At 38.1% G+C, this 27,451-nt stretch overlaps 1 protein-coding gene across 7 annotated transcripts; it reads left to right on the top strand.

The window, feature by feature from the left end:
• Positions 1-9,678: 9,678 nt before the first annotated feature.
• On the top strand, positions 9,679-26,621 carry SPART (spartin). Of its 7 annotated transcripts, none has more exons than XM_032679135.1 (9): positions 9,679-9,740; positions 14,745-15,577; positions 16,749-16,946; positions 19,774-19,903; positions 20,694-20,888; positions 21,844-22,002; positions 22,077-22,167; positions 23,154-23,212; positions 24,874-26,621. In XM_032679135.1, the coding sequence occupies exons 2-8, from the start codon at positions 14,747-14,749 to the stop codon at positions 23,200-23,202; spliced, it is 1,653 nt and encodes a 550-aa protein (XP_032535026.1). In that variant the 5' UTR covers positions 9,679-9,740; positions 14,745-14,746; the 3' UTR covers positions 23,203-23,212; positions 24,874-26,621. The 7 variants fall into 7 exon arrangements, with proteins under 7 accessions (XP_032535026.1, XP_032535019.1, XP_032535022.1 ...); XM_032679128.1 differs by lacking the exon at positions 23,154-23,212 and adding an exon at positions 17,955-18,059 and having other exon boundaries at positions 9,696-9,740; XM_032679131.1 differs by lacking the exons at positions 9,679-9,740; positions 23,154-23,212 and adding exons at positions 9,821-9,896; positions 17,955-18,059.
• Positions 26,622-27,451: the final 830 nt, after the last annotated feature.

Here is a 27,451-nt window from a genome sequence, read left to right on the forward strand (position 1 = left end):
TCCTAGCTCCCGTTACAAATTCTTCCAGAAAACAAACTACCCCTACAGTGTAGAAGGATCATTTTCCTTGATGATGTAAGCCACCATCCTCCAAATGCACATACTTCCTTGTGCACAGAAGTGTGCCTTTCTCACAACACCTTAGTTTTGCAGAGCCGCTGTTCTCAACAAAGAATGGTGATCCATGTCCTTATTGTTAGCTTATTGTTAGCTTATGCTAGCAAAAGAAATGAACTAATACTGCACACCCCATAAATAGCCTAGAGGGTGTATTTTAGATACTTAGGGTGTTGCTGGTGCCTTATTTTCTCTGGCAGCAGGGCTATTTTAACAAGTTCCTCACCTCCAACTACAGATCATCATCCCTTCAGATCTGCAGATGATGGGAACCTACCATGAATGGCATCAGTGCCATTAAAACACCTGCCAAATCAAAGAAAAAGAAACAGTTTTTAATGGCTTATTTTTGTTTGGCTGGTTTTTAAACCAGGATGATTTGACTGTTAAGGTAATTATGGCTTTGGCCTTTCTGCATTCCACGACGAAGCAAATGGTATGAATTCCTGCATTTGTGAAGGGTGAAGTGAATATTAGTTCATTTGATCTGCAAGAAGGAAATTGATCCTACAAGTACAGACTTCAAACCAGGTGAATTCCCTAATAGCACGTATTGAGACGTCGCACAAAAAAAAAATCTAGGTTATATTAAGCTGCATAGTATGTTTCCTTAAATATTTTAATAAATTAATAATATTTGAGGGTAATAAAATAGTCATGATGGAATATAATAATGTCTCAAGCACTGAGGGAATAAAAGGTATGAAACTCATTAAAATGTAATCATTGAGATATTACCTTGTTACTTGCATTTCAATATCATACACATACTTTATCATGTAGGTTAAAGAGTTCTCAGTAATAGTTATTGGGACTTGTTTGTTTTAAATTAGCCCCAGAAGGGTTTTCCTTGTAATCCTTTTATAAAAAGGAAGGATATTAAATATTTCAATTACAATAATTCTGAAGTCTAATGTAAATTCAAGAAAATTAAAAAATTCCAATTTAATTTCAGGAAAGTTTCGTGTTCATGAAATTTAATATATATTTCTCCTTCATTCAAGAAGATTGAATGTAGAAAATAGTAAGTTTACTGTCATTTATGAATACAGTTTTAGAACAACATGCCAACACCTGTACTAGGCAATTTATCTACGGAAGTACATAAAGATAATTAACAAAGAAGCTTTTTTTAAAGTTCAATTTTTATATATGCTTCAGGTACTTAAGTATTTTGATTTCCAAGCTGGAATAACCATGAGGTATGTCTGAGTAAAGGATGCAGCCTCCTAACCTAGAAAGAAGAATTAGCATAAGCAAAGTGGTTAACAGGTCACAAATTCTCTAGACACTTGGACAAAATCCTACAGATGTAGGTCCACTTACAGCAGGTCAGTCATTACATTCAGTAAGTACCTAGGTCTCTGTATCATCATGGTCTCATATTTCTCTATGCTTAGCAAATGTACAAACAAATTCAAGCATACTGCAAAGTAATATATTACCTAGCATGTTTACCTGTGTATTCAAGGCTAAGGCTTCACACTGAGCTCTCTAAATATTGATAACAGATCTGTGAATTTTCAGGTGATTTTTTTCATTCAACTTTTACAGCTTCTGATGATGAGATTTAATGAACTATTGACCATTGTTCCATATTATACAGCTTTTTACTATGAAATTTACTGACCTTTGCTTGATATTATCCATCTGCAGAAACTTTGGAGCTTTATTTCAGTTTCTGATGGCAGTTCTCAATTGAACTGATAAATATAAAAACTTTCCGATAAACTAAAAAGCACAGGCATTGGATTTGCAGGGATAAGGCAAGCTTTTATTCTATGGGTTAGCAAGCAATGCAGTCAAAACAAGGCTGTAAAACCAGAATTACTCAATAGAAATCTAATGATACATTTTTGCTAATAAAATCATGCTTAGGCTTTACATAATGACTTCAAGTAGATATGTCCACAGTATAACCCTCAGTGTTATGCAGAAATACTGAAAATAGTTTTAAACATCTCTGTACTGTCCTATAGTCTGCAGTACAGACAGACGCTGAGCAAAGCCTGATTTTCACTGCAGTATTATTTGATTTCAGGCTGACACCTCTGCATACTACATAGTTATGCTGCTTTCCTTTCTGCAGTTTAGTCCATAAACTAGAGATAAGAAAGTACAGAGAGTGTCAGAAAAGGTTCTTCCAATGATACCTCCAAGGAGAGTTAGCTGACATACATAAATAATTGAACTGTGATAGCAGCACTAAACTCAGCCCTTTTTTATGGCTGAAGCCACAGCAACAGCTCACCAAAAAAGACAATGCCAAAAAGATCTCCTTTGGCCTCCAGATCAGATCAGCACAATCCTAAAGGCTCTTATGATTAGTGTCACCATTGAAGTGGTGGCTAGCACCTGTGGAAAGCCACTCCTGTAAGCTTTTCCTCTTCTTTCTCCCTGCTAGGGAGCCAACCTATCTGATGTAGCCCACAACCATTCCCATGAACCCTTTAAATGTAGCAGAGCTGATTTTCAGAAGACATCAGAAAACACTAATTTACTGTTTAACTTACTTTAGTCTAAGGGTCTGAACAGTCCATGGCTTTCTTGGACTTCTCATCTGTATTCTCTGCTGTCCTTATGGAGAAGACAAGTCATTCCAGCTCAGATGCTTCCCTGTTGTTCTCTTCCTCACTGCAATCCTCAGCACAGGAATGTCAAGCAAAGTAATGTTCTAGGAAATATCTCATGAGTAAATGAATATATCATTTTCATACATTTAGAGACAATTTTTAAGAAGCCAGAAGTGGAATTGGAAAAAACAGAACCAATGGAAAAGACCCTTAAGATCATCAAGTCCAACCCAGCACTGCCAAGCCACCACTAGACCTTGTCCCCATGTACCATGCCTTCGTGTTTTTGAACATTTCCAGGGATGGTGATTCCATAACTTCCCCGGGCAGCCTGTTCCACTGCTTGATAACCCTTTCAGTGAAGAATTTTTTCCTAATATCCAGTCTAAACCTCCCCAGTGCAACTTGAGACCATTTCCTCTTGTCCTGTCACTTCTTACCTGGGAGAAGAAGCTGGCCCCCACCTGGCTACAACCTCCTTTCAGGTAGTTGTAGAGAGCAATAAGGTCTCCCTGAGCCTCCTTCTCCAAGCTAAACCACCCGAGCTCCCTCAGCTGCTCCTCATCAGATTTGTGCTCCAGACCCTTCATGAGCTTCATTGCCCTTCTCTGGACATGCTCCAGTACTTCAGTGTCCTTCTTGTAGTGAGGGGCCCATAACTGAACACAGGATTTGAAGTGCGGCTTCACCAGTGCTGAGTACAGGGGGACAATCACTGCCCTGGTTCTGCTGGACGCACTGATACAGGCCAGGATACATTGCTGATACAGGCCAGGATGTCACTGGCCTTCTTGGCTACCTGGGCACACTGCTGGCCCATGTTCAGTAAGTAGGGAGAAAAATGTGGTAATGTTCTGAAAGGTGTCCTTGTCCCCTTACAGGGCAAGGCGGGAGGTAGTAGGATTATGCTTGAGGGAGATCAGTAAGGCTTGGTGGGATAGATGGAAGGAGCTTGTTAGACATTGAGAAAGACTTTGTCGAATAAGTATTTTGTTCTGTGTCTGAAAGGAAGAAATTTTGTGTATCATCAAAACAAGCTTGTTGTAGATTATTTCATGATACTATCGTAAAATATATTTCCCTCTAATGGTGTTTAAAGTAGCTTCTTAGGATTTGAACCTGGCATCTGCTTCCCTATTCACTGTGTTTACAGATTAGCCTATTACAGACATGTTCAATAGCTTGTGCACTTTACTGTACTAAGTTCAATTGCTTTTGTAATTAAATAAATGATTTTGGAATGTTTTCTACTGAAGGAAAAGAAAAAAAGATAATTTTAGGAATGATTCAATACCTGTTGAGTCAATTAAATTTTCCCATTAATATTGCCTCAAATTTTAGAGAAATGGAGTATGTACATAAAAAGAATGTATTTTATTGCACTATATTATTTACAAAATTCTTAAATAAAAGGAATCTTATATAATAATGCATTAGCCTGTTTTAAAATATGTAGACACATAATTAGATTTTTATCTTTTTAGATAAATGGGGTAATATACACTTCATACTCATCTGTAGGGCCAAAGTATGCATCTCCAACTAGACACCTAAATGAAATGGTCAAATTTTCAGATGTGTTAGGTATTCATACATTCTTAGGCAGCACATTTCAAAACAGGACCATGCCATTTAACTGTTACAGAGCAGCCAAATTTTTCCAAAATTCTTTTAAATAACCATAGTTTTTCTCAAAGCAATGTGAATGCTGCCATCTAGCTACACAGTATCAGCATATCTTTAGTCCAGTTCTGCTAGACATAAACCTTTCCAGTTTCAGTTTGGAATAGAGCAGAATAGAGATACAAAAATTCCAATTGCACTTCTGTCAATTTAAAGAGGTGATGGCAGCATTCATTATTAAAAAGAAATTATAATATTATAAAATACTGTTTTGCATGCTGAAAGGATAAGAACAAAAAGGTTAAAATTGTTGCATGTGATGGTGAGCAAATTTACAAATGCAGGATCTTATTTTTCAAAAGTTTATACATGCCTTCAGCTGAATGGAGTTAATGATTAAGTTAAAACACACACTTGGAAATTGAAGTCTAGATCTGCTTTCCCATTTGAGATTCATCTACCAGAGGTCAGTATTTCTACAGAAAACTTTGTTTAACAAATATTCTTATTATCACGTTTGATCCATAAACCATTTGGAAGCATTTCATAGTGTCAGCTGAACCCTCAGTATTCTCATTGTACTATTTGAGTTGTACTGTGGCTGTATGGAGCCACTTCAGGATGAATATCATTGCATGCTCAAGATGTTGATTCACCAAGCATCCTACTGAACACCTCTTTGGGTAACCAAAGGACCAAGAGACTGAAGACACATGCACAGGACTTGCCCTGATACTGAGAGGGACATGGGTGGGCTCAGCATATAAACTTGGGAACTACAAGAACTGATTTTCACATTTCATCCAGAGCATTATGTACAGAGCTGTGCAGAGTCAGACTCTTGTTTGAGTTTGCTCAGTGGATAATTAGAATCATTCTGGTTGAGTTCCTGCCCATCAGTTTGAGGAGCTTGTGTTTCAAAACAATTGGAGACATACAAGTCCTTCAACTTTCTTTCCTAGGTGGAGAAAAATAATGTAATTACAGGACAGACATGCCACCAAGTTAAATACACAGTCTCTAAGTGGAAAGCTATTGGGAAAGCTATCTGCTTCCCACCTGAGAAAAAAAAATTCTACTTCATCTAGCACACACAGAGTCGTACTCTAACTAGATTGTGAAACCTATCCAGAGACAGACAAACATAAAAGGAGAGAAAATCTACATAAGCAGATGTCTTTTAACTAGTATTTCATATATCCATACTGAACAGGACACAAAATATGACATATATCCTTGCATGGGACAAGTTAATACAATTCTCTAGTCCAAAAACTGGTCAATACCAGATTCATCAAAGGAATATGCAAGAATACATGTTGTTATTTACAAAATAACAGCTATCAGACCCATTTAACTCAAGCAACAGGAGATTAGTCTGAGTTTCAAATTGCGAAGAGCTGAGATTACAAGAAAACAGGGTCACATATTGCCTTATCTAAATCATTAGGAAAAGAGGTGTTTTTTCACATCATCTGTGGCAAAATCTTGATGAAAGTTATTCTTACATACAGTAAATCACAGGGCCTTAATTCTGCCAATAAGATTTTGGACTGGTACAGTTTGGGTATATGTGCTTTTGTACACACATGGACACTCACACACAGCTAGTGAGAGCTACAGCTTCTTATTAAAAGATGAAAAGACTATATGCAATCACATTACTAACTCAATTTATCACAAAGGCAAAGCCCCTTGGCCACTGAAAAAACAATAGAAAAAAACAACACTTGATGCCACTGGGGCTATACATTAGTTTTCAGTTTGACATATTAGTGCTTGATGGTGGTGTGAGCCACAAAAAACAGAAGACAAAAAAGAAGTTATCTTCCTTGTTCCCAGAGAAATTAATTTATGATGCAGACATCTGTTTCTCCCAAACATCAAGAGTGTTTAAAAAGTGTTTAATTATGGATACAGTATGAGATGCACTGCTTTCTAATTCTGCACTTTCACTTTTGCATTTTTAATCTTCTGTGTAGCCTTACGCCCCCTCCCCCCCCCAAAAAAAATCCCTAAAACAACAGCCAAAAAAAACCAGGATAAATTGCAAAATGCAGTACTTATTAATTGTAAAAAATTTCACTCCCAGACTTATGAAGTGCAAAGTGCCCTTCCAGCTTTGGTGCTGAAATAAGTATATTTCACCACCTCTGCTGCCTTCTGCAGTATGACAGTATGTAAAATCATTCTGGAAAACACATAGCTGCTATCTAATAAAGTAGCCAGTATTCCAAAGTGCCATAAAGGGGCATGATGAAATACTGGCTCCATCAGCATTTGAATTTATCTTTTCTCTGAACTGAACAAGCAGCATCTCAATATTGTAATCAACGTGTATGAATAACTTGAGTTTTGTGGTGCCCAGCTTTACATCTGTCTGTCCTGGCAGAAATGTGTTTATAAACAATCCAACAGAAGAGCTTTGTTACCACTAGTCTTTACAGAGCCACGTGTTTCCCTGGTATTTCCTCTTCTAACCATTTTGACAATTTCTGACCATTTTTGTCAACTTTATGTACTGCTGAATTAACAAACTGAACTCCCAGTCAATTTAAGCTGGTCCCTCATCTGTCTCCTTAGTTCTCATATTTCTATCCCCACTGCTGCAGGCCCTGCTGTTAGCAGACCCCGCAAGAGCACTCTGATCCCTTTCCAGAAAAGTTTTCCTTGGGCTGGACTTGAGGACCATGCTTGTAGAATCTCTGAAGGTAAGAAATGTTAAATCTGGGGTCCCATAAAATGGTCTAAGTTTGCTGTGCTTACTCTGAGGGTACTCCTATTCAACATAAGAATACAGCAGATTAGGGAGACAGATTTAAGGATTACACACATGCAAATGACTGGTCACAGTGAAGGGCAGGAAAAAACCTTGCACAAAATGTCTGCAGCTTGGCAAGTGGTCAAATGCAATGCAGAGATGGTATCTGGACCTGTATCTGTGTCTCTGAATTGGTAGAGCATCCTCCTTCCCAAGGCAGTACTGTTAGCAGGCAGGTTATTCCATCACCCTTTGGGAGTGGGAATACTAGATGAGATTGTCTCAGGGGGTAGGTGCCTTTTCAGATGTTTCACACTCTTCTGCCATCCAGGTTATTAAGTGCATTACCCCTGCTTGTAGCTCAAGGCTATCAACACTGCACATACACTCTGAAGACGAGTTCTTGCACCTTAACGAAGTGCCAGTTCACTCTGAGGTCAGTGGCTGGCATAATTTTAAAAAGGTGCAGTGTTACCTTTGTCAGACAGTTGATATGGCAGAGCAGCATCTGGTGAAAGGAAAGGTTGTCAGGGCCATGTGCCTGCATGCTCCTGACAGCTCAGAGCACACAGCTAGGCGGCTTTGGTGCACACTTGACCAGCTCATCCCTCCCTCGCTTGTGACACTACTGTGCCCTTTACCGACTTCTGGACCTTGCAAGGCCTGCTCCCACGAAACAGTGTTGGTAAAGATACCCCCTGCATACTTAAAAAAAAATTTAAAATGTCCCTCTATTGACTTGCAGCACTGCTTCAGAAGAGAGTGCCACTTTTCATCACAGAACTGGTTTTTATTTCCTTGCAAATCTTGCATATATGCACATAATGTAATTCAAGGACATCTAGCTACCTGAGCCCATCCTACCATCTGTTTAAACAAATGTTTATGGCCTTCTCCACCACTCCAAACCCTCATCTGTATGCATACTGTTTCATATACAAACATCATCCTCACTATATTACCCTCACTGGTGTTTGAAGAGAGGAACTCTCCCTGATTTTGTGGACAGCTTGTCTCTCCTCCAGGTTGCTCTCTGTTTCTTGCTGGCAGGAAAAGAAGTGAAGAGTGGGCATGTGAAAAGTTTGGAACAGAGAATTCCTAGATAAACATTATGCTAGAAACTACAATGTGTAACGAACTTCCAGAGATATTTCGGAGCTAAATGACATTAAGAGGTAAACCCATCTGCCAGGGCAGTGATGGACAGGGCTGCCACTACCTAAACACAATGTTTACTTTGAATTTCCTATGTTCTGTGGCCTTGAGCGTATCAAAGGTTGATTCACAGTCAGCATGCACATGACAGTACCTGAGAAAACAAGTTAATGGACCTCAACATGCCTGGGACCCAGCAAGTTCCGGAAGAGCTAGCTCAGGTAAAGAACCATGCACCACAGAATGCACCTTTGCTAGATTTAACCTGGTTGGAAATTTTCTATGTGGAAGTCAAATTGCAGAAGATTTTTAGCACTGATTATCAAAGTTGCAAAGCAATAATATACTGCCAGATTATATTCAGAAATTCTAACAGCTGTTTCACCGAGAAGTTGGAAGTTTCGTTGATAACATGAGTGTTCATGTTCTAAGGCAAGTGCTGGAAATTTACTGAGATAATTTTTCTTTGGGATTTTTTCACACCATCAGTGCACAAATGCAGCTCCCCTGTCCCACAGCCCAGCACTCAGGGTGATAGCCATCTCCACCTTGTCCAGGCTGGGAAACGAGTTTCATCTTGAGACAGCCACCTCTGGAAACACGGCATCTTTCCAAACAATGCAGCTAGTCATTTTGGCACAATTAAAGTAAAAGTCAAAATGAAATTTGAAAACGTGACATGAAAAGGGAGACTTTTAATCTTCAGAATGACAGCTTGTAGGGCTTATTTTTCCACTTTTGGATACTGGTATCAATTATTTAGCTAGAATTTGGGTATATGAGCTTTTGTACACACATTCACACACACAGCTAATGAGAGTTACAGCAAAGATGAAAAGACTACATGCAATCAAATTACTAATGCAATTTATCACAAAGGCAAAGCCCCTTGGCCACTGAAAAGCAATAGAAAAAACAATACTGGCTATCACTGGGGCTATACATTAGTTTTCAGTTTGACACATTAGTGCTTGATGTGAGCCACAAAAACCAGAAGACAAAAGAGACGTTATCTTCCATGTTCCCAGAGAAATTAATTTATGGGGAAGTGAATCCAACATGCAGACATCTGTTTCTTCCAAACATCAAGAGCATTAAAAAACCTGTTTAATTATGAATACAGTATGAGACGCACTGCTTTCTAATTCTGCACTTTCAATTTTTCATTTTTAATCTTCTGTGTAGCCTGCCCCGCCCACCCCCCAGAAAAAAAAAAAAACCAAACCACAAAACCAAAACAAAACAACAAAACAACAACACAACAAGAAGAAGAAACAGGATAAATTGCATAATTCAGTATTATTTATGAACTGTATGAAATGTCACTGCCAGACTTAGGAAGGCGCTCCCGGTCGGTCACGAAGGGGTTCACCCCTCGGTGCCAGGCCCCGCGCCCTCCGCCGGCCCCTGGGTGACGCCACAGCCGCGGCCCCGCCCGCTGCCGCCTGACCCGGGAGGCGGTGGCGCAGGCGGGGCTCACTTGGCTCGGCTCGGCGGCGGGGCCCGGCTCGGTGAGCGCGGCCGCGGGGCCGGATGCCCTCGGGGGCCCGTGGACACAGGCGCTGGTTCAGCTGGGGCGGGCGGAGGGCGGCGGGACGGATACGGAGCAGGCCAGGGCAGGGCAGCCGCGGGGAGCCCAGCGGGGCGGCCGGGAGAGCGGCGGGCAGGCAGGTGGTAGGTGGGAGGGAGGGAGGGAGGGAGGGTCGGGGGGAGGCGTGATCAGGGCAGGTTGAAGTAGCCATGGTGATAAATAATGTATTGAGTGTCTCCTTATGGACGCGGGAGGTTATTTGTCAGAATACTTTGTATAACTGCTCCTTGTATTTTTTCTTTTGAAGGATTCGTGTTAGATAGTTTTGAGTTGTCCGAATGCGTAGAAATGTTGGCAATGATCAGAAACTGGCAGGCACACAGCTAATGAAAAAGTATTAAATAGCAATCTTATGTAATACTGAATTTCCCATGATGACCTTGAAATCTTCGGCCACGGAATGGGAGGCAATGTTTTTGTACGTCGGTACTCTGAACGATGTCTGTGCTGGGCATTATCTGTCCGACTGGTTTTTCAGTTTCCCTTTTAGAGAAGTGCCAAGTAGCCTAAAAGCTCTGCGTTGAAAGCATCTGATGGAGATACAGACCAAGGAGTCGGGAAGGAAGTACAATCACTTGGACATAAACAGCTTGAGACAGCAGTAGTACTGAGAAGAGGAAAGTTAGAGCTGCTGGCTGGGTGAATGTAGGTGCTGGGATACCAGCCTGAGGTGTAGGTTGAAATGTCAGAGGACGAGAGTTTCCTGAAGTATCTGGTAATTTTGAGAGTAAGAATTACTGTCGTATATCAGATCACTGACTTTCTCTGTTGTCTAGTCTGTGATATCATCTAGCCTTATGTGCTTAAAAACTAGCTGTAGGCCAGCACTTAGTGAAAAATTTAAGGGCTTCTTAATTTAAATAAACTAAAAACATGAAAAGGTAAATTTATCAGCTAGTACCTGGCTTGTATTGTTTTAAATTCCACATAACACGTATTCTAATTCAGTTTGTTCTTTAAATTCTTGAAAATTACTAATACTTTCTTAATTGCTCCTTCTCTACAGAAATAAGGCTTAAACAGTCCTATCTGCATGGTAGTTCTCCTAATGAGTGGCTGATAGAAAACAGTTGACAAATAGGAAAAGCTCTTGGATTAAGGGTGGTATTTTTTTGTTTGTTTGTTTTGCGTTTTCCTCCCCTATACTTCCCATGTTTCAAAAGTAGTGAGTTGTAAAGAATGTCTTACCTCTGTCAGTCAGGATGTTTAATCCTCTCAATAAGTCTTAGGCTTCGTGTTTACCTTGTGCCACTGTTTAATGAAGTGGGTTTTGCTGCTTAAGAGGAAGGATGGTTATCCAGATAGTTGAGATGCTTAGAATATCAAACTCAAGTTTCCCTGTTGCACTGTAGCCTCCTTTGGTCAAGACATTTAAAACCACAGAGTATATCTGGACTGATAAAAGAAAAAGGGCTATGGAATGAGCTCAAGCGCTGGATTGATCTGTGATTATCTACAGTGCCCATTAGCTCTTTTCTTAGCTCAGTTTTGGACCTGCTTTCTCCAAGACAAGTCCCTCTAAATCTTATTTTGCACTAAGTAGTACAGACCTGGGCCGATCTGAACTGGCCACAGGACCAAAGGTTGGCTTGCAGTGCTCTCATATGCACTTTGCTTTAAAACAGAGGAAATGAGACTTTATTGTACAGAAATGGATTACAGAAAAATACTAAAACATGCAGAACACTTAAATACTATATTAAGTTCATACATTGAAAATAGTAATGACTGAGGATATTCCTTGCATGTGATCAGATTGCTACTTCAGTGTTGTGTTTCAGAGAATATTTATTGTTGTGTTGCGAGGGAGCAAGTAGGTGTGCTTATTTTATATCATCCATTACTTTGCATTAGTTTTAATAATTTACTGAGAATGAAATTCAGTTCTTTCGGCTTTTAGTCATGTTGTGTTTAACTTAAAATCTACTTTGAATTCCTTCCTCCATTTCCAAGTGCTTTGCCACCCAAATGCATAATTTGGTAGTAACTACACTGCACATATACTGCGAATTTGGGATGTTTCAGACAATCAGAGATGAGTTGCAACAATCCCACTTTTCCAAGTTGCTGAGCCAGCTTTTGTACCTCCGCTGTGCACTAGTGCTGTGTGGACACTGATCGTGCTGACATCTCTGTTTTCTTACAGACCTTTTCTGGTGTTAATAAAGACTGAGCTTTAGCAAGAACAGTGCTGCTGACAGTATGACAAGTGTACAATGAATAGTAAATTAATTAACTATTCAGTTGAAATGTAGCTCTGACTTCAGGATTTTACTTGATGTCTCTTCTTGTTATAAAAGAATTATTTGAAATCTGTAAATTATCTTCGCTTTAGCCTCACCCAGAATAAACAAATCAATATACGTGGGGCAAATAGACTATGAAATTGCAGTTGTGTTCACACAAATGAATTGTTTACTTGAAGTCTTAAGAAAGGACTTTATGCACAATTGGGTATACAGACGCTAAAAGTCTCAAATCACTAAATTTTACTTATATAGAAGTAACTGTGATGATAGATAAAACTTGCCTTTCTCCGTTTTCTAAACATCTTCTGTGTTTGCATACCTACAATTCTCAAATCAGAGGTCTTTGATGTTAAATTTTTTTTCACCTTTATCCTCTTCTTGAAAAGTGGATTTTTCAGTATTAAATACAAGCATTGACATAAGATGATGTAGTTGCCAGGGTTCTTTTGCTCTAAATAATTCAGTTACACGTGTGTTAATGGTCATGTATAGATCATAAAATATATTGCATGATTAAGTATAATCTTTTGTGTAAGGACCCAGCTATGTTCACAAATTTGTGAGAGTTCTTTCCAATTATTTTTATTATAATTGTTTGCTGTCGTGCTTGTCAGAAGCATGCTTATAAATTTAAAACTTGATGTCCTTGGAGGTTATTAAATATACACTTATGCCAGTGTATAAATCAAAGATGCTGAGCCTGTTGGCAGTAACTGACTGCAATCAATCGGAAAAATCTCCTACAGCCCAAGATTCATTTTTCTGCTACGTGATGGGGAACGAACAGTGAGCATAGTGGCTTGAGTCACTGCTGATCTGCTCCATGTGGGTTGCCTTCTCAGGCTGTCCCTGTCATATTCCTAGCTATGTCTGTCTGTCGTTGGACTGAAACCACACATCTTGTCTTTTGCATGAAATTGGATCCTGTCACATCATGAGAACAGATGCATTCCAGATGACATGGCATTTCTGTTGTGTGATGCAGATGCATCAGTCATATAAGTGCTGTCTGCATTTTGATTTTAAAGGGTGTGGGAGTAGAGCACAGCATTTCATCTTTGCCTCTTTAAAACTCTTTTAATGACCTGCACTTCCTAAGTTTCTCTGGATTTGTTGGACTAGAGGAAAGATATTTTCCAGATTTTATATATATATATATTTTTTTTTACTTAGTTGGTAATTACACTAAAGCAAGAACTGACATTAGATAAACTTAAAAGCAGGTACTATTTTGGGATTTTATTAAAAGTTGGGATTTCAATAATTCTTTTTTTCTTTACTGATTTACTTCCTTCTTCTCATCCATTATATTTGTGGAGACTAATCCAATCTCTTAGCCTTTGTTGTATTGGCTTGGTAAGCCAAACCTACATCTCTCTAGGGAAAAGTGATCAATTCATCCAGAAAAAATCAGTACCTTTCTGCACACCTCTTCCTGTTCCGGCGCAGCTTCCTTGAGTGTGGCTCAGCGTTGTGTGAGTTCTCACCAGAGCTGCACACACGGGCATTAGTGCTTCTGTATGTGCAATGGCAGTGTTTTTATTTTTACACTTGGATTTTACTTACCCTCATGTTTTCTGTAGCTTGATATTGTGGTTGACAGATGTCTCCTTTCTTTCATCCATCTTACACAGGGAATCATGGTTTTGCTTGAAAATATATGCTCTTTAATTTTTATATAGTATCACATTTTTGTTGTTCATGGTACAGTCTTTTCTAGTATAATTACCTGATTTTTCTGAATTGACAATGCTGGCATGGCTGCCAGCAAAAAACCAGATCACTGGCATTTTTTACATTGTATGTTGTAAGCACTATCTTAGTCCAAGAATGATTTATATTTTCTGCGTTTGGCCAAGACTGAGAATCTGCATACCATTAAAACAATGATTTTACACAGTTTAGAATTCAAATACACCTACCATATTCTTTTCTGCCCTTCAGTTGTTGAAATATATGAGGCAGTTTGAGGAATACATTCCAAAACAGACCTAAAACCTGCAACTTTTTGTACCTTTTGGTACTTTCAATTATTTTTCACCTGGGGAGCAAGGAGTGTAAAACGAATTGTCTTTTCTTACTCTATAAACACCGTAAAGGAAATAAGTAATTCCCTGTTTTCAATCTGTAAAGCACAGCTTTAACTGTTCAAAGTATTTCCCAGTTCTGTGTATTGATGTTAGCTGAAGTTGATCAAGATTTGTTTAAATATGTTGAGTGCTTTCTCTTAAATTATTCAAATAGAAATGTACTGTTTGTTAGTTCAGCCTTTATTTAAATAGACAAAATGTTAACTGAATTTTTTAATACCTTAGAGATGTTTTTGGAAAAGTTAAATTTTTTAAGTTATTTGTTTACTCCTCTGTTTGCTATTGATCTTTAAGATGAAAGTTTTAATATCAGGCATGTCCATGTTCTTCTGATGTTTAACTTTTAAGAACTAAATGTCTTTGATGTAACTAGATTTGATGGTTGTACATTCCTTGCTGTCTTGGAATCATGTCAATGTGAATGTTATTAGGAGATAACCATAATATATCAGATGCTGTCCCAAGCAAATAGATTTCTGCTAATACATGCAGTATGGTTATCATTAAGAAGACATTTTATTCTAAGGTAAACATCGTTTGGCTTTATTGATGAATATTTTTATTGATTTTTATTTCATTTTGCAGTAATGGAACAACTGCAGGATCCAGTTATGCCAGAAGATGCAAATATTAAAGCTATTAATGAAGAGTACAGGAAAGCCTTTATTTTTATCAATAAAGGACTGAATACAGATGAACTGGGTCAGAAGGAAGAGGCAAGAAGTTACTATAAGAAAGGGCTTGACCACTTGCTCCGAGGAGTTAGCATTCCATCAGAGGGTCCTGCGTGTGTAGGGTCCCAGTGGGAGTCTGCCAGGCAAATGCAGCAGAAGATGAGGGAGACCCTGCAAAATGTTCATGCTCGACTCAGCAGTCTAGAGCAAAACACCCCACCTGTACAAGCAAGTCCTGCTACGATGGATGCCCCTCCTGGAGTGCCCAAGTTATATCCATCCATTCCTTCCAAAGAAAAGCCAGAAAGACCACCTACCCCTAATTCTCTGTTTGCACCAAGTCAACCATCTGCAGCAGATGGAGGTGTTGCAGCTGTGAGCCAGGGTCAAATTCCAGCTATGAGTCCATCCTCTGGAAAACCTCTCTGTCTGCCAAATGAAGCACCTCCTGCCTATACTCCTCAAGCTACCAACGGCCATTTTACTGTGTCTTATGGCACAGACTCTGGAGAGTTTTCTTCTGTAGGTGAGGACTATTACAACAAATGTACTCAGCCACCTCCCCTGGAAAACCTGGGAGTGGATGCAGACGAGCTGATCTTGATTCCCCACGGAGTACAGATATTTTTTGTGACTCCTGATGGGCAGGTTAGTGCTCCTTCATATCCTGGATATCTACGCATTGTGAAGTTCTTGGATACAGATAGTGAAGCAGCTCAGAATCGTCCACCTGCATTTCTTCAGGTAACAGGAAAATAACTTTCGTCTTTAATTAAAATTTCAAGAATTGTCATAAAACTCTTAACAGGAAATCTTCCTAAGTTCTTGCTCTTCAAAGCCTAAATATCTTTGTGATAATATGAAGAATGTTATAGATGTTGCAGAAATGGTTTTGTGCAAGTATACACTTTTATGACTTTTTCTGTGAAAAGTACCTTTGTGTCTTCCCAAGGTTGTCAAGTGCCGACTGTTCTGGTGAATCCCAGTTTCTAAAGGGGTTGACTGAACATGTCTTTTCATTTCATAAAATTAACTTCCTTCACATAGAGAAGACATGTTGATTCACATACTGTAACATGTCAGTGTCAAATGGGCTTGCAAACTACCCACTTCATTCTCATTTAGTGATAAGGTATTGAAGTTAGGGCGACTGATAATTTGGAATTTGAGGGCCCATGTTAGTACAGATTCTGAACTACAAATAAAAAAGATGCATTATCTGTATTTTTTCAGTCCTTGCTTGCTTCATGTGGGCATGTTCTCTAATGAACGTTGTGGATTCTGACTTTGGATCTCCTTGTGTTTGCTAAGATTGGCTCTTGGAAGTCTCATACAGAAAAACTACTTCCTGATTTTGAGTCTGCTGGTTCAACTCCACCTGTGTTAGCAGTCTTCAGCAGTAGGCCAGTGACAGCCATACATTTTATTTATCCTATCATATAAACCTGCCCTGAGTTCTACAGGATGGTACAGGCACTGTGAATCCTGACTTGTTTGGCAGTTCTTTTCATTGACTTCTATACCTTCTATACCTCAAGACTAGACCTCAGTTAAGAGGGTACCAGCCTGAATTACAGTCCTGTGAAAATTAATATTTTCTCTATATTAGACTGCCAGAACTAATGAAGAGTTGTATTTCCAGAGTCATGTGGGTTGTAGTTTTTTGGGATTGTTTTCCTTTTTTTTGTTTCTAAAAGATGGCATAAGGCTTTTTATTTTTCATCATAGAATCGTAAAATAGTTTGGGTTGGAAGGAACCTTAAAGATCATCTAATTCCAACACCCCTGCCATCAGCAGGGAACCTTTCACTAGAAACTTTATGGAAAATCAAGTTTGTGGTGCTTATCACTATGCTCTGTCTGTCTTTCTTTTTAAAAGCATCTTTTAATTCCTCCGTGTACTTGTCTTTTCTAGGTTTGTGACTGGTTGTATCCTCTAATGTGTAACCAGTCTCCTGTTCTGTGCTGCAGTACTGGAGTCTACATGTTCCCTGACACAATGTCCCAGATACCAGGGTCCTATGTAGGAGTAGTGCTGTCTTCAGAACTACCAGCAGCTGACAGAGAGCTGTTTGAGGATCTCTTAAAACAGATGTCTGACCTTCGAATCCAGGTAAATTTCTGAGGTGCCTTACCAATAAGGAAAGGTATAAGTCATCAATATATTCTCACATTTACATTTAGTTGTGTAAAACTGCAAATTTTTGTGTCTTGCTTGGTAAGCTGACCAGTGAGAAACAGATAAAGTAGGCCAAGATTAAGCAGCTGTGTAATGAAACCGTAGATCCTGTGACATGGGAGTACAGAATTTTTAAAATACTGATTTGTAAGCACAGACCGTAGTTGGAGACCATTTTGTATATTTTCTCTATTTTTCCAAAAGAGAACACAGAACCCAAAATAAAATTTGGGGTTCAGGAGAAAGCATGTTTTTCCCTGTGTGCGCACACACACATGCACACAAATTATGATGGATGATACCATTCTTGGGGTATGGTGCCTAAATGTGTTTACAGTTCAAAAATGGTGAGCTGCTTCAGAGAAGATCTGTGAAAATAGTGTGTACTTCAAAAATCTGCCTCAAATAGGATCTCAGATAAATCTGGTGCCTTATTACAGTAAGATATTGACAGGTAGAGAAAACAGGAAAAAAACCCCCATAATCTAACAAAGGTGCGATAACATACAGTGACTGGGAACAAGGTGCAAAATGTTACTGTAAGAGCACTGGAGCACCATTTCAGGAAGAGTGGTAATCCATAACTACTTAAGAGCTCATAGCAAGATTATGTGTTTTCATGAAAGAGAGAATTTTGTTGAATCAACCAAGAGTTGAATGCAGTGATGATGGACCAGTTTGGAGCATGCCGTGAGGGTGGAGTTCTGTTATGGTATAAATCCTGTCGAGTTCAGCAGGGAGTTTCACTAGCACAGGTGGCCACTAATTTTTACTTAAAAGGGGAAAGTACTGCAGAATTATGGGCTATTTCAGTGCAGGACTCAATGGATAAAATGGTGTCATTTTTCCTGCGTAGTAGGGGTTCAAATTTGATATCTCATTAGCTCCTTATTGTCCTAAAACTTCGTGTTTTTGTTAATGTTCCCTGATATGATGTCACAGGTGCCAGGATCCCATGAGAGATTAGGGTTATCTTCAGAGCTCCCAGCAACTGAGAGAGCGCATTTTGAAGATAAATTTAAACAGATGTCTGGCCACAAAGTCCAGGTAAACGCCAGGACAGTCATTCCAAAATTTATAGTAAACAAAATAAAATAGTCACTGGAATGCATGTTAGAAAGCTGATTTGACTGACAGCAGCAATGTATGCTGTGTCCTGTGGCTGTTTTTTTGTTGGGTTGTTTTGGCTTTTTGGGTTTTTTTGCTTTGGTTGGTTGTTTTTTGTTAAGAGCAGTTGCAGTTACTGCAGGATACCACATTTTTCAAGTCAGCATATTTCAGGAGTTTTGAAAACTGTGATATAGCACAAATATTTCAAAGCCTAGTCTGATAGCCATTTAATGTGTCTGTTTTACATGGTATTCATGAGGATCTAGTTGACAACTATATTTAATATAATTATAGTAGTGAGTCACCTGTCTTATTAGAGAATCCATTTCTGTTCCTTAGTATAGTCTTCAGAAGTCTTGTTGACAGTTTTTCTACATAGTGACCCAAACTGTGGTGTAACTAAATAACATCTGGAACATAGTCTGGGTCTTTTAATTGTTTATTTGTTTGGTTGGGTTTTACCTATAGCTGTTTATTGAGGTAATTTGGTGACATGCTGAAAACGTTTCTTGAACACAACATTTCACACTGCTGTCAAGCAGTAATTGTGATATGTCAGTGATACAGTGTTAACCTTCTGGGTAGCAACCTTCTAAGTTTTAATGTACTCTTTTCTGTTAATGTTGGTTTGGTTTTGTTTTACTTCAGCAGTCAGCTATGGGCAATAGCCTGCCTTTATGTCCAGTAAATGTTTCAGGGGAATTCCATGTAATAGCAAATATTCTATATTGTGTATTCTGTTTTGCCAATGGGTTTAATCTAAACAAAAACTTCTTTCCTTTCTATCTGTCATTAACTAGCAGTGTTTTCAATCTTTGAAATGGTTTGGGTTTTCATTTACTTTTACATTGGAAAAGTTCTAAAAATCGAATCTTAACAAAAACCTAGATCTATTACAATTTTTTTGCTTTCTGTAATTAAAGTTTCATTGTACATTGTCTGTGATATGTGTAAAGTGATGTTACACTTTTTAGAAACACTAAATGGCCTGTGTTGGTGGTTGCTGTGTTTGAATGATTAACATCTACTCCAGAAACTGTAGTGTTTGACACAAAATCACACAGAACCTGTCCACCCGGCTTTAAATAGGGAGCAGTATCATGCACAGCATTGTGTGTGCCTTGGCTGTGCCAGTCTGCAAAAGCATAAACAGCACACAGCATGAATCATGTCCTTTATATTTTAATTTGGGAGGAAAGGATGAGGAAAAAAAACAATCAAGACAGCTGCCTTCCCTTAGTGCAGCTGGATTCTCTGACCAAAGACTGCAGTTCTTATGCTGAATAACAACAAAGTGGACTTCTCTCTAAGATAAAAATGATAGATGGGCAAGTCTCTTATCTGTTTTGCTAGTGAACTTGTACTGTAAATTTTCCCTACTCAGCTCCTTGACCATATGTCTATATTGGCAAGCAAATATTTTCATTGTAGCTGGATGAAGAAAGTGTAGTTAAAATGCTGACCTATCTGATAAGCTTTTCTGGATGTGTAGCATTTTGGTGCAAAAGTAATTGCGTCTTAAATTTCCCTTGAGTTTCTCCACACTTCCCCAAGGCATGCACAACATTAATATTATTTGATAATGGATGTTGTATGATCCTGATGATAAGCTGCGAAGTAGATTCTCAGATGTTTTGCTTTCACTTGTCAGCCTTCAGAAGCCTCTAGTGATGCAGTTAACTTGCCTCAGACTGTACATATCCCACCACAACCTGAAGGAGCAGAAAATCAGAAAGAGTTACCAGAATGGAGTGAGAAGGTTGCCCATGGTATCTTGTCAGGTACTGTTGTAATAAGAGCACTGTGTTGAATATAAACCTCCGTGAGTGACATTTAAACAGTATTTTCAACTAAATGCGTGTGTGTTGGTAGAAGCTGAGTGGTCAGAAGTAGTTGTTCACTAGTTCCAGTTGTGGTCATCTAAAGGATGCCTTGATGAGCTTTATAAAAACAGTGCAGAATATATATCCATTGCCAACAGTCTTGTTCATTGCAAATCAATCTGGCTCCTCATGTGACACTGTTAGGATATCACCCTCTGTGACTCAGACCATTGTGACAGAACAATTTTACCCCTGTATGAGCAGTTATATTACAGCAGGCACCTGTTGTGATTTCTGCAGATAAACATGTGGGTTTTTTTCCTCTGAGTGCCTTTGGAATATACTAATGACCACTAGCTGACTGTAATAAATATGAATCTGCAAGGAGGGCTAGAGGGTTTCATTGCATGTTTTCATGAGTGTTAATAGCATTGAGGTGTGCCGTTCTATCACTTCTCACCTAGCTGGGGCTTGGATATATATTAAAAAATGATTATCTGTATTAAGCTGACATTTGGATGAAGGCTGGCTCTATTAAACTTAAATAAAATTAATTTCAAAAGCAGTGGTTTAGGAGCAGAAATTAATGTAGGAATTCATGCTGGACCATTCAGGAAAGGGTATAAATGCAGACTATGTAATCAGGACTGTTTCTAAAGTCAGTGTTGCAGAGGTAGAGGAGGGATAGCCGTAGGAATCATAACCTGTAAAATTGTACATTCTAAGAAAAGCAATTTTTGCCTTTTAGGTGCATCTTGGGTAAGCTGGGGCCTAATGAAAGGAGCAGAATATACTGGTAAAGCTATTCACAAAGGAGCTTCTAAACTGCGAGAACACCTTCAACCAGAAGAAAAACCTGTGGAAGTCAATCCAACTGTAGCAAAGGGACTTCATGTAGCAAAACAGGCTACTGGAGGAGCTGTGAAAGTCAGCCAATTCTTAGGTAAAAATTTCCATCTCATAATGTATTTTTTTTTTGCCTTAAATAATAAATACCTTGTAAAATGAGAGCTGGTTTCTCTAGCCAATTAACAGCTGGAGGAACTGACCTGATGAAATCCAGAGAACAATAGTTTGTGCCTAGTTACCTCCTGCAACAGACATGTTTCAGGATTAGTATTTATTACTTGGCCTCAAGATATCTTTTTCCTTCCTAAAACAATAGTGTGTATAGTCTTAAGTTTGACATGCTTTTGAAAGTTTTAGACAGTTAATTTGAACATTGTCTCTTTCTTTTCTTAAGTTGATAACCATGTATTTTAAAAGCTCTCTTGTCACTGTATATATTTTTAAACTCACACACCTGAAACAAATCTGTTTGACTACATATAAATTTCCAAATAGAAATGGCCTGGTGTTGAGAGGTGCTTGGCAACCCTAACAGCTCTCAGTAACTTCATTTCATTATTTAATTGCATATAATGTTCATATTTACTGTCTAGTGACTCAACCAAGTTTTAAAGAAAATTGTGCTGGTTGTTATAAAACTACTTTGAAGAGCTGGAATGATTGTAGGAAAGTCTTCTACAGAAGACAAGTCAGGAAAGCAGCAGCTTGTTCCCTGTCTGCAAGTTGGGGATAACAAGGCAATGGAATCAGTTTCTTGAAATTTGAAGTGTGAGATGTGTATGTATTTCTTTTAAAGCACTTTTTAGCCATAAGACCAACCTTACTTGTTTCTTAATATCTGAAGCTGTGCAGAATCTGAAAAATAAGGTTGCTCTGTATCAGTTGGGTACTTAAGTGTGGATTAAAATCTGTCTTTCAAATAAGCATATTTAAATAGAAGCAACACTTAAAACTTCAGTGAAGCTTTCTTCTAATTAAGAGTAAAGATTTTTAAGGAAAGATGTTCTGTGTTCTTACTAAATAATCTGCATGCCATTGTTTTATGGCAGTTGAAGGAGTATGTTCTATAGCGAGCTGTGTCGGAAGGGAGTTGGCTCCACATGTGAAGAAGCATGGCAGCAAATTAGTTCCAGAATCCCTTAAGAAAGATAAAGATGGCAAATCCACTTTTGATGGTGCTCTGGTTGTAGCAGCAAGTGGAGTTCAAGGTAATAAAAATTCTTTATACTTTTTAAAATTGCATTATTTTCAAGTTGTGAACTCAAGCTGATCGTTTTTACAGGGTTTTCAACAGTGTGGCAAGGTTTAGAAAGTGCAGCGAAGTGCATTGCTAAAAGTGTTTCAACTGAGACTGTAAAAACTGTCAAATACAAGTAAGTTATATTTTTGTTGATTTTATCTTCTATGGTACATTGTCATTCTGTTTGAATAATGGCAAAAAAAGAGCTTATGAAAGTGCAGGGAAACTATCTGAAATACCTGCTTTGCTATAATTATGTAGCACGTGATAAGGTGCCAAGTGCACACTAATGAGCGTCTCCTGTAAGCAAAAATATGAAATGAGTGAATGACTGTGTGAAGTATTTTTTTAGCTCTCTCGAAGTATTACAGCTTCAGGCTCTCACAAATAATGTTCAGATTTTTATCTTCGCTCTACAGTATAATGTCATTATGAAAAAAGTTACTAGATTAAACCTCGTGGCTCTAATCCTGAATTTTTGCAAACTTAGCTAAAGTTAAGAAAGATGGAAGAACTTCATCTATCAGCAGGTCTGGCTATAGCGAGGAGGTACGAAAAAAGAAAACTGTGTAAGGAAATCTAAGGCATAAATAGCAATAATAGAACAGCCTCGACTTGCAAAATACAGATGTTCTTAGAAAAAGATAGTGGGGGAAGAGGAAAGCGACATTTGGGATTAAGATGATGTTTCTAAGGTGATGGAAAGATGAAAGCTGAGTGCGCATACTGGAAGATGCTATGGAGAAAAAGGGAATTGAAATAATTGTGAAAGATAGGAAATGCACCCCTCAAAAAAAGTGCAGTAGGTTTAATAGAAAGTGAAGAGTAAGCCAAAGCATGTAATCAGGTGGTAATCGTAGCAAAAGAGATATTAAAAAGGGTTGGCTGAAGGTGCATACAGGCTCCTAGCAGAAGGTAACAAGATAAACATCAGCATACAGTATTAAACAGATTGGTGTTCAGGGTTGTGTTGTGATGCATTTCAAATAGGAGGCCAGACAGTGAAGTTCTAGGCAGTGGTGCTTTACTGCTAATGTTTGTTTTCAGTAGGTAGGAATGTCAGGAGGTATTGTACTGGTACTCATTTTACATAAATTCAAATTAATGTTTTTGTTTTAGATATAAAAACAGAAAATATGGAGATGAGCAGACAACAGACACTCAGTGAAAAACAATAAGTAATTAAATGTTGAAGCTAATTGCAATACAATGAAAAATGATATTTAATCTTTAAAACCTATCTTTATAATTGTATTAAAATTCTGCATAATCTCTCTTTTGGAAGCTGTTTTTTGTCACTGACAAAGATTTCTGCCATTCAAAATACCAGTGAATGAGCCAAATTTCCCTTAATGGAAACAGCATTAAAGGAGCACCGTCACAGTGTCTCTAAATCAAAAAAAACTTGGCTAAAACTTAGCTACAATACCTTTGGAATTATATAGAGATGCTCATCATTTGCATGTTGATCGGAATTGGGGGAAAACATAGCTTCAGAAGTAATATTTCAAGTCCCATGCTACTGTCTTTTTTACAAACAATTTAAATAAATGCAGTATATAGCTGTGCACAACTTTTTTCTTAAAAAAAAAAAGTTAATTATGCAATTGAGACTGGCAAACTAAAAAATTAGTTATCAGACATTAAGAAGTTGTTAGTTTTACTGTACTGGATAAACTAGAGTCCTGCTTTAAATGAGGTTACCTGTTCTACTGATATTATATACTGGATTATGATGCTCCTGAGGTGAAAATAATTAATTAAATTGACAAATACTGCACTTTGCTGTGAGATTAATTCTGTGATCTGCAGATCCAGTGTTGGTGATTCAAGGCTGCTGCTCTATCAGAGAATTAAAAGCAAAACAAAAAAACCCACTAATTCTTTTTATTCGGTTTCATTCTTGGTTCCAGCCATATGCTCTGGCTGCTGAACTGATAATGTTATAGATGTTTGGATTCTTTGATATTCTGTGCTTCTCTCTGGCTTTATTTCGAGGTCCTCAAAGAATCTCTGGTCATAAAAAACATAGGGGAAAAGTAACTCTGGCGACTGCTGGAATTCTGATGCTGCCAGGAATACTTCCCTTTGGCCTGGTTTGTCTGACTGCAGTGCTCTCTGGGGAAATGTCTGGCTGCCCAGAACAGTTGGAGTTACTGCTCTCACTGTATTCTTGTCCTCCTTCAGTGCTCAACTCTCTGTACAGATGAGCATATTAAGTAGTTAATATGAGACTAATGACTTCGCCCTAAAGCATAAAGAAGCTGGACCCACACCCCATGGGAGACACCAAAGGTTTTTATCTCTTTGTAATTTTCATCATAGCCTCAAGATAGCTGTGTCGAGCCTTTTGGAGTTTTGTGTGATGCAGTACTCTGGGTGGGGTCTCACCAGAGCAGAGTAGAGGAGCAGAATCACCACCCTCAACTTGCTGGCCACACTGCTTTTGACGCAGTCCAGGATATGGCTGGCTTTCTATATAGAGGGTATAGGAATATTATGTAAGGACTTGGAGGTTATTGCACTTCTCTCCCCTTCCCCTGCTTATGGTTCTATAGATAGGTCTTCTACTCTTTGACACTAGAGAGAAAAGAGGGAGAAAAACTGGAAGGTTTTTTGAGGAAAAAGGGCAGAAGCACATTGGTATTTTTAAAGGGTAATCCATCTGATAGAGGAGCAGCCCTTACTCAAATGGCTTTGTAATTTCTAATTTTATTCTTAAGACATTCAGGCTCTGTACTTATTATTTGTTCTTGGTAATGCCTAAACTTTCAAAAGAATTCCAGTGAAGATTAAAAAACTAAGTATACAAATCTACAAAACTGCTCTCTTTCTTTAGGTATGGAGAGGATGCTGGCCATGCTACAGACAATGCTATGAATTCTGCAATCAATGTTGGTGTGACAGCATTTAACATTGACAATATTGGTATCAAAGCTGTTGTAAAGAGAACTGCAAAGGAAACTGGCCATGCTGTGCTAGATGAATATAAAGTACTGGATAATGAGAAGAAGGGTAAAAAATGAAAGCAATTAAATATTTCTCAAAGCCTTACATTCGAGATGAAACTTCCTATTTATAAGTAACTGCATTGCTCATCTGCAATTGAACATAAATCACACTGTACTTTCCAAGCAACTGTTACTTAATTTGACATGAAAATGTAAAAATAGGGAGAGCATTCGTAGAAGGAAAAATGAAAGTTGTCAACTCCTTGTTCTGTATTGAACAAGAATTTTAAACAACTGGATCAGGACTTTAGGCAGCTGGAAGATTATGAGTTTGCAGTTCATATACTTGGCTCTGTAAGCACTTTTTCAAAATAATATATGGAATAATAGATTAATATAGTAATACTATTGTGAATATTTTTGTAACACTTTATAAAGAAGGTGATGATACTGAAAAAGTAGGATTACTAATTCTGGAACAAGTAGAATTATTAGTTTTGGGTTTATAACGATCCTTGAGTTAGTTTTACTAACCTAGCCTTGTCTTATCTAATATGCATTGCTAAAATAAGCATTGGGTTTAATTGTTTTATAGAGAATTTATCTTTTCAGCTACCAAACAGCTAATCTTATCCAAAGTTCATGTTAGGAGAAATGAAAGATGAACCTCAGGTAACTAGGCAGTTATTCCCTTTTAAACTTTTTTTTTTTCATCCAGCATATAAGTAAACCAAAGATACCAAGCATTTCTTTTAAAAGATAGTATTTAGAGCTCTAGAAAAATGCATTTTCCACTTGACTCCATAAGGAATATACAAAGATTCTTTGAAATTCAGATTTTTATGTAGAGAGGAGAAGTATGTTTTTGCATAAATTATTTTTCTGTGAAAATATTCTGTAGAATGCACCAGGAACTTCTGTGCATTCTGTACTTTGCAGGCAATCCAGAAGGATTCAGATTATATATCATGGCCTCCTAATGGAAGACAGTATATATTTGAACAAATAGTTCTAACAGTCATCATCTTTATTCCATTAAATTCATAGTTGCACAAGGGTATGAAGTCTTTAAAAAGGGTACAAAGGCAAGCCCTTTTAATGGAGAGAGGTGTGTAGAATAGATGCAACTGTGTAGATTTGCAATCCTCTTTGTAGCCCAGTGTAAAATAACTCAGTATGTCAAATCCTTGAAATGCTTTGGCACCGCTACTTATTTAACAGTTCACTGTTGAGTTTTAAAGCTGCTGCATATTCTAATATTGGCTGTACCTGCAACAAACAGAACGCCATCAATTTACAACTTATCTCCATTTCATGTAAATGGAGAAAATAACTAAATGGTTGTTAGCAAGTGATATTTGTATCAGATTAAAAAAAAAAACACAGTAACAACTAATGTCTATTAAAATGGTAATAGGTGCACATTTTGTGGTAGCTGCTGTAGGGTGAGAAATGTGAAACACAAGGATCTAACCACTTGAAGTCTAACTTTGATTTATGGAAATAAAGATGAAATTAAAATTGGTTAATCTGTTCTTGACCTTTTTATGACAGGAAGCTTCTGTACAGATCAGTGAGTGGAAAAACTAGGACTTTTGAAGTAATAAAATAACAGTATTGGGGTATGTCTGCAATACAAACAAGCTCATCAATTAAAATATTTCAAACTAAAAAAGTCCATCTAAAGTACACTGCAACAGTTTCTATTACTGTAGTCTGCCACTTGCCAGCATGTGTAACCAGTTACAGGCTACTAAAACTTCACACTAGCAAAAGCATTTTTGTTACTATGAACTACATTTACAATAGGGATGTATTATTTGGGTCTTCCTTCTTCCACTTTGGTTTTGCGCGTAGCTCATGCTCTTTTAAAACAACAGTTAAGATCAAGGTCTTCAAGAGACCAAGAGTAAAAAAAGATTTAAATGCCATCGGTATCAGGCAAGCATTGTTGTCTTGCTCAACCTGCTGTTGTTCTGTTCACGTGTAGCCAGTCTTTCAAAATAGTATTTATCTACTTTGAGACTTTCTTTAATGATGCCTACCCCAGTTTGTAAAGTGATACATCCATGATCTTCCCTTTTACATTGTTCCAAAGTTTAGTTAATTCTCACAGCTGAATACGATGCTACCAAACTTACTTTGCTTCAGCTATCACTAGTTTGGCCCAGGGTAGCAAATCCATAGGCTTCTCCCCACTTCCTCTACCATATGCAACAGTCTTCTCACACTTAGGGCTTTACCTCAGCTCTCCCTTTTATACACTAAGCTCCCTAAAGCTCATCTTAGGTTTGCTTTCTATTCACAGCTCAGTTTTGTTTCTTTGGACACTGAACATCTTTTGATGTATGGCAGTCCTAGAAGAAGTCTTATAAGACTCCTTACTGTGTACTGCATGAACTACTACCCTATTCCTAATGTATTCCTATTTCCAAATTTATTCAAAGTCTTTTCTGCTATAATATT

This window comes from Chiroxiphia lanceolata, chromosome 2 (assembly GCF_009829145.1).
Source record: "Chiroxiphia lanceolata isolate bChiLan1 chromosome 2, bChiLan1.pri, whole genome shotgun sequence".
Lineage (NCBI taxonomy): Eukaryota > Metazoa > Chordata > Aves > Passeriformes > Pipridae > Chiroxiphia > Chiroxiphia lanceolata.

Bases quoted from the DNA above. Each gene is read 5' to 3' on its own strand.
- SPART (XM_032679128.1), top strand. From the start codon at position 14,747: ATGGAACAACTGCAGGATCCAGTTATGCCAGAAGATGCAAATATTAAA. The intron at 16,947-17,954 runs GTAAATTTCTGA...ATGATGTCACAG, and splicing joins TGTCTGACCTTCGAATCCAG to GTGCCAGGATCCCATGAGAG. The intron at 18,060-19,773 runs GTAAACGCCAGG...TTCACTTGTCAG, and splicing joins TGTCTGGCCACAAAGTCCAG to CCTTCAGAAGCCTCTAGTGA.